The 11,654-nt window shown below is 48.7% G+C and overlaps 1 protein-coding gene across 1 annotated transcript in view; it reads right to left on the bottom strand.

The window, feature by feature from the left end:
- MYH10 (myosin heavy chain 10) overlaps positions 1 to 11,654 on the bottom strand; it is a 108,003-nt gene that overhangs the window by 56,219 nt on the left and 40,130 nt on the right. Inside the window, exon 5 of the mRNA XM_018566978.1 lies at positions 289 to 316. Coding sequence (XP_018422480.1) covers positions 289 to 316 — 28 coding nt within the window. The remainder of the gene's footprint in view (positions 1 to 288; positions 317 to 11,654) is intronic.

Genomic DNA, 11,654 nt, shown 5'->3' with positions numbered 1-11,654 from the left:
AAAATAACCCCTAAAAGTGTTTTATTATTGTCCATATCTCTATTGCAGATTATCCTCTCTTCCTGTCTGGCGGAACCGTTGTCACTGCAACAGGAAATGATGGAAAATCTCTCTGAATGGAGCCTCGGAGAACGTTAAAAACCCAACAAAGCTTCTCTTCCCTCTCGACCCACCCAAAACTAATACGAAAAACTTTTTGCTGGACATATACTCATTTTCCAGAGTGAAGTTGGGAAACAAAAAAACTCCATTATAACCATTATAGTGCAAAACATTTTTGCTACTTACGTGCAAAGAATTGATTGGTCTTCGCGATCTGAAAGACAAGAAGGGAAGGCGCCACAGATGAATCCGGCGGGTCACAAATACACATAAAGACATTTCATTTTCAGCACAATGAAAAATATTTCACGTACAGTCTAACACAGCACGATTTACGATGTGCCGACATATACCACAGCACTGTACAAGCCTGATGTAAAACTACAAAGGGCCCATTGACACTTGCACAATAATATTCATCACGCTGCCGCTACTGTCACGGTGACGTGCGAGAGACATTTTAACACGCCGGACCTAATTGATCGATATTTCTGGGAAATTAATGTATTACTCTCCCCTTCGTTATAAGCTGTTCATATTAGTCTGCGCTTTACAGGGCAAAGATACCGATACATCAGGCCCTCCCATAAGAGCTCACAATCTAATGCACCATCAACCGTACTCGTACAATCAACACATTGGTCCTGATCTTGACTCAATAGGACCCGGATGCTGCCTGCAAGGCAAGGATATTTTTTTGTACATGGATCCTTACTGAACGTAGGGGAGATCAGTAAAATCTCTCTTTTGATTTAAATATTAAAGAGGAACTTTACCCAGATCTTCCCAATGACAACAAACGCACCTTTAGAAATGTTTAGTGATGACAATCTACAAACAGATGCTTCTAGATAATTGCCGGCTTTGTATTCTTTGCACCGTATTTTACTTTTCCTTCCCATTCTTCTGGGGGCTGCCATTTTTACTAAGGGCAGGTGACTTACTAGATCTCTCTTTACTTCCTGGATTTCTGGCACACGTGACCTTGCACATCATCTCAGGGGAGGAAAATGCCTTTCCCTGAGATCTCGTGAGATTACAGATGAGATTTCCCAGCAATGCTCTGCTGATGTAACCTTCCCAGGATGCAACTTGGGCACAATTACATAATTTGTGCCAAAGAGAACCAGAAAGTAGAAAAAAAAAAAAAAGAGACAAGCAATAAAAACCTGTCAGGGGTTCTAATCCCTCTCCACTATATCTATCCAGAATAAAAAAACGTTTTGGCTTCAGTTGCACATTAAAGTCACATGTCCACCTAAAACCAGAGGGTGACAATGCTCCTGTAGGACTTCACTGCAGAATGAACAGCGTTGTCACCCTGTTAAAGAACGTGGAGTAATATTAGAGCTACGTATAATAAAAGCTTTTTAAAGGGCACTTGGAAAAACAAAATATGCTGTGTAGATGGTTTCAGATTGCATCATATACGTCATATTTCAGGAGACACAAGTGGGCTTGCTTGATAAAACCAATATAGTAACGCTCTGACTTGAGTTTGGCTAATTCTGATTGGCTGCATGCACATAATTGGTGAAGAAAGCCCGCTGAGCGGAGGACAATGGTGAGCTGTATCCGGCACCATCCGATCCGGCACTCTTGGCTGCACTGGTCTGCTATACATATACAGGCACGTTGGCCGCACCGAGTCAGAAAAGCGCAGCGCCCGGGAAGGGGGGCCTTGCTTGAAGGTGTTACAAAAATGTGCGAGTTCTCTCTTCAAAGAGACGGCGGCCAGACGGTTCTTGCACCTCATTAAAACCATCGGGGGGGGGGCCTGACACACACCAAGAGGGTCTGCTCGGCCAGAAAGTGGAAGATGTGCGGCTGATGAGACATCAGACATTCTTATGGGGCTTTAAGAAGCAGACAGAGGGAGGAGGGCTTCACACGTGACTAACTGACCCCAACCTCACCGCCTCCACCATAAAACAAACTTCCGAGGTGACCCCGGCCTAGCCTTAAAACCGGCATGGTTCGTGGTGACCCCAGCCTAGCCTGAAAACCGGCATGGTTCGTGGTGACCCGGGCCTAGCCTGAAAACCGGCATGGTTCGTGGTGACCCCGGCCTAGCCTGAAAACCGGCATGGTTCGTGGTGACCCCGGCCTAGCCTGAAAACCGGCATGGTTCCTAGTCAAGCAGAAAGGTGCCTACAGATGCTAGATGTTACCCGACCATTCATGTTCCTATGCAGCAGGGAAGGGAGAGCTTATAGGCCATGGCTTGTCTCAGAGGAAGAGGGAGATCAGCCAGGGATGCCCAAACAATTTGGGCCAAAGGGCACTGCAGAGGGGTCACAGACGTTTGGGCAAATGTTCTTACTGTAGGAACCTTATGTTGGCCATACATCTTTAAATCGGCTTTAGATCCAGCACTAGCTGTGCAGTACAAAAGTCATCCTGACTGGACACAAATGGAATGTTTAGGTACGGCTTCTACTATACAGTTCTGGCAGATGGAAGATTGTGTAGAGATTGTCACGCTTTACAACCAAAGGTGCCATTACCTGGCTCCAGGGTGTTTGGACCAGGACCCTTAGCATTACATTGTCAGACAAGCCCAGCCATCTGTTAAAATTTTAGTTAATGCCAAAGCATGCCAGACACACGTGTCCACTATATTCAATCTTACCTCAATGCAGTCCAAATGAAGGTTTGTGGGGTTTTTGACTTCAATGTATTATGAGGAGGGGCGCCATTGGACACGAGGGAGAGTGAGCCGAGGCGGAGTTATGGAAATTAGGAGGGGTAAGAGAGATGAGGAAGGGTCATGGAGAGAAGTTTTGGAGATGATAATGATTAGGGGTTTATGGAGATGAGGAAGGGAGAGGGAGAGGAGGAAGGGAGAGGGAGATGAGGAGGGGTTATAGGAGGGTGAAGGGAGATGAGGAGGGGTTATGAAGATGAGATGAGGAAAGGAGAGGGTGCCGAGGAGGGGTTATAGAGGGTAAAGGGAGATGAGGAGGGGTTATGAATATGAGATGAAGAAGGGAGAGGGAGCTGAGGAGGGGTTATAGAAGGTGCAGGGAGAGGGAGGAGGGGTTATAGAGGGTGCAGGGAGAGGAGGAGGGGTTATAGAGGGTGCAGGGAGAGGAGGAGGGGTTATAGAGGGTGCAGGGAGATGAGGAGGGGTTATAGAGGGCGCAGGGAGATGAGGAGGGGTTATAGAGGGTGCAGGGAGATGGAAGGGGGTTATGAAGATAGGAGATCAGGCAGAAGACATGGGGAAATGTGCATGTATTCCAATTCTTTTTCAATTTTACCTTGACAGATGCTTTTAAACACAAACTACTTTCTCTGAGAAAATTGAGGTTTTCTAAAACAAACCTGAAACTGCGTTGGGTAACATTGAAATCGGTGGATACGGGCTCAGGAAATGAGTGTATGCTATACGCTTGTCAACCTAAAAACGCGCATGATGGACACCGCATTCCTACGATGCAAAGTAGCTGAAAAACTCCAGGTCTGCCGGACGATTCTTCAATGTTATTTGTATTGCTAAACAAATAAAAAGTTAAAAAATTGATCTGAAATTGCATTGTTTTCTCCGAGCGCCATTTTCTATCTGCTGGTAGCCTACGGCAGCCTGAACAATATCCGTCTGTATACAGAGTTACCCCGGGCCGAGCCTATAAACCGTCTGCCGTGTCATTGTATCTGTGGAGTTAATGACACAATTAGTATGATAAATGGCCGACTTCCAGGCCTGACTCCTATGTGAGCCGGGGATCCGCGCCTATTAATAGACACCTGAAATTGTACACTGCGCCTCTTTATCCCGCCATCAATCTTCATCGCTGGGATGATGTCACGGCTACTGTGTGATTCCGCCTGGGAAGAGAGAGAGCCGAGCTCCCAGACGCTTTTATTATAAGCAAACCGCCAAGGATAACACACAGCCGCTCATTTATCTCGCTGAAATTCCGGAGATTTACGATCCCTCATTAGAAAAAAAAAAAAAAGGTCCTTCGGGGCTGCCAATGGGTACGTAACCCCTTCGCGGCCGGGAAATTACCCAGAAGGTGCCGAGGAATGTTTCTGGGGTGACGGCGCTTTGTGCGATGATCTGCGCGGTTTTCCCTTATTTGGTACGCGAGTCTCGGGAATCGGGATTTAAAATCTCTCGATTCCAGGAAAATTCACTAATGTGGCCTTATAGTACATCATGTATAGCCAACATGATTTTTATTGGAAGTGAGAGAACCCTCCCCCCCCCCGGATTTTATTGCTGCCAGTGTGCCCGCTGAGGAGATTCACCCTATTGGTCCTGGTGATCATTATCACCGAGAGCGATGGAAAATTCTACCTTTCATGCACTTGAGGATTTAGAACACAAGAGACATGTTCTACAAGCATCTCGTACGTAACCCTTTGTTATTGCTAATCAGCACTGCTCACTTCCTGTAGTTATTTTTCTGATTTATTTTTTACCTTTCATTTTTTTTGTTTTTTTTTTGTTTCATACTTTTGTTTTCAGTCAAAATTGGAAAAAAAAACTTTTTAAATTTGCAAATAACTACTTTTCAAAACAAAAACACTAGTCAAAACAGAACCAACATATTTTGCTTTGTCCTCCAGAAGGACAAAGCCACCTTTCATCCAGCATCATCCTGGGTCACCATCTACTTCCTGGACTGAGATGTTGGCTCAGAGGTGAAACAATCATATACATCCTAGTGCCTGTGCAGTTCTTGGCTGTGTTCACAAATGTCTGACACATTAGTCCCTTGCTGCAGCCACTAACCTTGTGACTTGATACAAAGTTGCAGACTGATCACTGGGGGAGGAGAGACTGAAGAAATGCTTCCTCCCGCCTGCGGCAGACTGATCACTGGGGGAGGAGAGACTGAGGAAATTCTTCCTCCCGCCTGCAGCAGACTGATCACTAGGGGAGGAGAGACTGAAGAAATGCTTCCTCCCGCCTGCGGCAGACTGATCACTGGGGGAGGAGAGACTGAGGAAATACTTCCTCCCACCTGCGGCAGACTGATCACGGGGGGAGGGGAGACTGAGGAAATGCTTCCTCCCGCATGCAGCAGACTAATCAGTGGGGGAGGGGAGACTCAGGAAATACTTCCTCCCGCCTGCGGCAGACTGATCACTGGGGGAGGGGAGACTGAGGAAATGCTTCCTCCTGCCTGCAGCAGTCTGATCACTGGGGGAGGGGAGACTGAGGAAATGCTTACTCCTGCCCTTGCAGACTGAACACTGGGGGAGGGGAGACTCAGGAAATAATTCCTCCTGCCTGCAGCAGTCTGATCACTGGGGGAGGGGAGACTGAGGAAATGCTTCCTTCTGCCTGCAGCAGACTGATGGCAATATCTCAGCCTAGGCAAAGTCACTGGCCTAGACCAATACAACCAACAGCAGCGTCTTCCTCTACTCCTCCCTGATCTTTCACACAGTCATGTGCATTGCCATAGTACAGGTGCTCTTTACACTGGACAATACCGCCCTGATGATGGGAGTAGTAGTTGGGAGCATTCTGAAAGCTCGCATCATTTAGCCGACATTTGTGATGTACGTCGGCAGGAACGACATTAACAGCTGTGCGGTCCCGGCATGCCTTGGCGGTGAGGCTGAGAGATTGCGCAGCTGTTCCAGTGACACCGGCACGGAGATCTATGAAGTGCGGCCTTTGTGGCCGAGCAAATGACGAGTCGCCTTCTCGGCTATGTCTGTCCTCACCGAACAAACTAGCCACAGAAGTGACGCCGTCTCACGCCACATACACCAGGAGCATAGGGACTTCCAGCTGCAAAACGTAAAGGAGAACTCCAACAATGAGCCATTGATTGACCTGGAATCAACTGACGTATTAGTCGGCTCATCCTCCTCCCTGTGCCGTCAGTTATGATCCTCCTCATACACCTATTGTCTTGTCGGAGACTCAGTATTGCTGTCCTCCGTTAAAGAATAAGTCATGTTTGGATGAAGCGGGGGGGGAGGATTAGAACCCCAGTCAGATTTTTATACTTATTGGGGCTCCCTAATAGAGATTTCCCCTCACTTCCTGTCCTGCATACACGGTATCACCAGACAGGAAGGGAGGGAAAATCAGCAACAAGGACATAGATGGCAATCAGAATCTGACCAGGTTCTATCCATCCCCCAATCTACTTAAGAAAAAACTTCTTTCTGGCTCTATTCACACTTTTATAACGTCAGTGAGGCTACCCCTGCATTGCAAGGGTTAACTGCTCATTTTTATCTTGGGCAGCCTCTCTGAACCAAGGTGCCATGACACACCGGGGTGTCTCCTAGCTTCCTCAGGGGTGTCTCAACATTTTCTGATGGTAGATCTCTAAAAGGATACAGCAAAGTCCCTTACATAGAACAAAGAAATACACATCGCCCAGCAAAGCATTTTACATTTTTACCCCAGAACTTCCAGTCATGTTTCTGAACAGCTCCAACTCTCTCAGCTCGGCTTCCCCAAACTTCCTCCCCAGTACAAGATCACAAGTGACAGAGCAGTCTCCAGCAGCCGTCCCACTGCTAGCTTGGAGAAGGGAGGAGCAGGGGAGAGGCTTGCCTTGCTGGGCCTGTGTGTTTGTAAGGACACACGCAGCTTACTAGAACACACAAGGGTGACTCCATAGGACCCTGCAAGGGAAAAAAGGGGCCACCCAAAACCAGGGGGGCTCAGGGGACCAGCTGATTCTACAGAAAACTAACATTATCAAACATCAAGAAAAAGAGCATCCATTGATTTCATCAGCATTTGGACTTGCTTTAAAATCTTTTGACTTTAAAGCCCCGTTCACATTGAGCGATTTATCGCGCGCTAATTCCCGCGATATCGCGCTCCAATGGATTTCAATGGGGCAAAGGGTCCTGCTGTCGCGGGTCGTGTGTCGCTACAGCAGGACCCTTTTTGGAGCGGATTTAGCCGCGATTCAAGCTTGCTCAATGCAAGCTTGAACGCGATATCGCGCGGCAAATCTTGATGTTGCGCAATATGCAAATCGCGCGACAAACGCGCGATTTGCATATCGCGCAGTGGGAACGGGGCCTAAAGGAGAACTATGAGGTGAGTGATTTTCGGTCACCTCATAGTTCTAGCCGACCTGTGACAATGAGACTGTCACAGGTCGGCTCAGTAGATCGGGAGGTGAGCGAACACATACCGGCGTTCACTCACTTCTCGATCCTGTCACGGCTCTCTGCCGTGACAGGGGAGGGGCTGGATTCCCCCCTCCCTGCTCCGATCCGCCAGCGCTGACTGGCGGAACGGACGGGGGAGGGGGCGGGTACAGCTGGCTCTGCCTCTAGATAGGCAGAGCCAGCTGTCACTCACGCAGCTGGGCGGATCCCGGCACAATTGTCAGGATCCGCTTCAGTGTCTCAGTATATAGGGAGCTACAGCTCTCTATATACTGAGCCTAGGGTGACGGGAGGACGCTAGTTTGTATCCTCCCGTTACCCTAAGGAGACTTATGGGGAAAACCCCTGACCCCATAGTTCTCCTTTAATATCAATTTATTGGGCAGTTAACCATTGCAGTGCCAGGATAGCCCCCCAACCCTGGGACAGGCTTTAAATTCCAATCCTTCCAGAATATTCCTCCGTCTCATTGCTCGGTTTATATTTGCTCCCCCTTTAACCTCCGAGTCTTATTTTTAAACAAAAATACAGCGGATGACATCCGTCCCAGACATCTCCATCTGCAGAAAAACTCCCAGCATGTATATATGATGATGTACAGGAGCCGCAGACTTCCCCATCGCCGCCTCCTCCATGTTTACAACATCTGCCACCAGCTGACACCAGACAGATTGGGGAGGGGGCTGGAGGCCGCGTGCGATCCTGACGGCGGAATCCCGGCGCTCAGGCGGACGGGGAGAAGCGCTGCCAGGACCAGCCGGGAGCATCTGTCGCAGCTGAGCCACAACCGCACGCTCGCCAGGCCGCCACTTCCTTCCGTCACGTCGACCTGCAGATGGACGACGCGCCACCCGTTATACGCGGGTATGGAGGCCGCGCCATATGCTGCGGAACGGATCAACTGCTAGCTACAGAGAAAAAAAAAAAATGTGAGCAAATGTACCAATTGTTCCATTAACTTAATTGGTCCATCCATATAAACCGTGCCGGGTGTAATAACTGGCAATAAATCAGATAAAAAGCTGAACTCCGAGAAAAACGGCAAACACAGAGAAGACACAAAACAGAATTTTTACTAGCCAAAGGGTTATATTTCTGTCCATCCAGTCTAGTGATTATCACAGCTCTGCCACACAGCACAGCCAGCCTTGTGACCTGACTTTCCTCTACTGCAGTTAAGCAACACAGCCTGGTCACTACACCCCACTGGACTCAGATTACAAAATATATTCCTAAATAGCCACAAAGGAATATAAATCCACTGTATGTGTACCAAATGCCTTTGTAGACGCCGATATTACATTGTAAAAGCATCAGTGACATCATCACTGTGCTGAACGTAGCCTGTGCAGGGAGCAGAGCTGCGGGAGGGGCCCAGCAGGCCCCACCTACTACAGACTGCCTGCAGAAAACTACAGGAAGGGGCGGGTACAAGACCAGTCACCCTGCACAAGGAGAGAGCAGCAGTGACCGGTCTTTATTACAGGAGGGGGCGGAGACCAGACCAGTCACCCTGCACATAGAGAGCGCAGCAGTGAGCTGTCTTTATTACAGGAAGCTCCAAGTCTCACACTGGATTACTGCACAGATCTGGAAGAAATACACAAAGCTCACCAAGATTCAGAGAGAGATATATATATATATATATCCTCCGTTTGGTGGTCCGCCGCCGCCGCTGTTTAATTCTCTAATTATAAAGCGGTGGATGTGACGAGTTCGGAGGCGAGAAGTGCTCGGAGGCGCCTGCAGCCTCCATCCCCCCCACCACCACCATAGACCTCCGCAGCTCCTGGCGTCTCTGGCGGTGGCGTGTCGCACCTCGCCTCCGCCGTGGCAATAGAGCGATGAAATAAGAGCGGACACAAAGCGTATATAAACACTTCAGTAAATCGCGCCTCTATTAAGCGCCCCGCACATGAAAGCCGCGGCAGGACAGTTGGCTGGAAGGAATCAGCAATTTATACCATTTCCACCCACTCAGGGCTCACATAAATACCACTACAAGCTTGGTCACAGCGGCTTCATGTGCGTTCGGGGGACTCGCATGCGAGGAAGTGGCTGCAGCAGCAGCTTTGGTTGTGACATTTAAAATAAAAAATTACATCATTTCTACACGATCCTTCTAATGCAATTAAATCTTTATAAATCTGCCGCCAGCTAGGACTTTCCATGACTGCCAAAAACTACAAATCTTCCTTCTCATCCACAATATCCAGGTAACAGTATTGTTTACAGAAGGGTTGTTGCAAATTCTTCTTCCCCCTGCTCCTGCAGAAAATGTCTTCTTTTTGCAGTTAGAGCTGATTTTTTTTAAAGCCGGGCACAAAAGTCTTCATTTAAATATATTCCTCAAAAGCCACAAAGAATGTACTGTAAATCTGCTTTGTGTGCATCAAATGCCATTGCAAACCCAGATATGTGGAGAGCCCCTGTGGGAGGGGCCCAGCAGGCTCCACCCACTACAGGATGCCTGCAGAAAACTACAGGAAGGGGCGAAGGCAAGACCAGTCACCCTGCACAAGGAGAGAGAGCAGCAGTGACCGGTCTTTATTAGACCCCATTCACACCGCGGCGGTTCGGCCGCACGGATCCGCCAATATGAACGATCCCATACATTGCTATGGGGACCGTTCATGCGACCGCGCAGGTCCGCGCGATCCGAACTGCCCCCCACCCGAACTGCTCCCTGCACTATTTTTGCCGCGCTGATCAGTGCGGTTTACATACAGCTTTCAATGGAAAGCGCGCTGATCGCAATTCAGCGCTGAAACGCAATTAAAGACTCCCTTTTGAGATCAGCGCAGTAACCGCACTGATCCGCAACTGCCCTGGTGTAAATGGGCTCTTACAGGAGGGGGCGGAGACCAGACCAGTCACCCTGCACAAAGAGAGAGCAGCAGTGACTGGTCTTTATTACAGGAGGGGGCGGAGACAAGACCAGCCACCCTGCACAAGAAGAGAGAGCAGCAGTGACTGGTCTTTATTACAGGAGGGGGGCAGAGACAAGACCAGCCACCATATATCGCAATTTTAAAGTAAAAAGTGTACTAAAATCCATAGCTTATTTTTGTTTTGAATTTTGGATGTTTGTGGAAGGATTGAAACCCCTGTCAGGTTTTTATTGCTGACCGCTGCTGTGCCTTTGGCCTTCTTTACACGGGCGGCAGAGTTTACCGCCCTTCCAGAAAAGATCTATGGCGGATCGCTTCTCGGATCAGTTGAGCAGCGGTTTGCCGACATGTAGAGCTGCGTGCCAACCGTTTGGGTTATGGCTCAGTCACATGGACTTCAATGGGCACGTTTGATGGGAGTTGCCGTCTTGCAGTTGTGACATGCCGGGTTAAAACCGCCATACTGAGAAACGTTGCTGCCATGTAGATGGTCCCAAACGGCTGCCACGTTATTGTGTAGGTGGGCGGTGAGGAGGGCAACAACAACGCAGCTCGCGTGAACCCAACCTAAGATGTTGTCATTGAATAAAGTTTTATTGTAGATATCACATGGTGCGCTGTCATTTCTAAAAGGAGATTGTTGGGCACCAGAGGAGCAGAAGGGGATTATGGGAAATGCAGTTTAAAGTCCCTGAATTCATCAAAGGAACATTTATACCGGGTAACCCAGACTGGCCAAAAGAGGAACGAGCACACGCATACAAGACAGCAAGAAGAAAGCGATGAACTCAAGTTGTGCCGAGTTATCTGCCATCACGGCATGAAAGTCCCGCTGCCCCACACCTGTTCTTCTGTCCCTTTATGAACCCCACCATCCGCATGCCGGTCATATGAACGCAGTTAGTCTGACCGCTTTTACTCCGTCGTGTCTGCACCATGTGTCATGTGATGACCAGAACAGGGATGAAAGGAAGCAGGCTTCATTGTCCTAATAAAAAGGGCAAATAAAAAAGCAAGAGGGCTGAAAGCCAGAGACACGCTGCCGGTATACACCAAGTACTTCTATGAACCAGGCACGACAATTTTATACCAGACCCTAGGGATGCACCGATACTGACACTAGTATTGGTGCCGGTGCCGATACCAAGTATTTGGGCGAGTACTTGTAAATGCTCCCAATTCCGGTATCAGGAAGCCGGGTGGCAAGCCTTTACACGCCGCCTGGCTACCTGATTGGGCGGGAAGCTCCCTCGTCAACAGGAAGAATGAAGATGGCTTCCCAGCCAATCAGGAAGCCGGAGGGTGGTTAATGACTTGCCCCCCGGCTTCCCGATTGGCCGATAAGCCGGCTCCATGCTCCCTCGTCACTTTGTCGTAATGACTCGCCGCCCAGTTTCCTTGGGACTTCCAGTATTAGTATCGAGGAGTACTGAAAAAAATAAATAAATAAATAAATATTGGTAGTCGTACTCGATACCGAAAAACTGCATTTTTAGGATCCACACACAATTCAGGGGTTAACGTGATGGATAGAGAAGGGGGGGGGGGGGGGTA

The sequence above is a fragment of the Nanorana parkeri genome, unplaced genomic scaffold (genome assembly GCF_000935625.1).
Source record: "Nanorana parkeri isolate BGI_ZX_2015 unplaced genomic scaffold, ASM93562v1 scaffold994, whole genome shotgun sequence".
NCBI classification, from domain to species: Eukaryota; Metazoa; Chordata; class Amphibia; order Anura; family Dicroglossidae; genus Nanorana; species Nanorana parkeri.
Note: the sequence above shows the minus strand (reverse complement) of the source record. Positions and strands in the feature narration are given on the sequence as shown.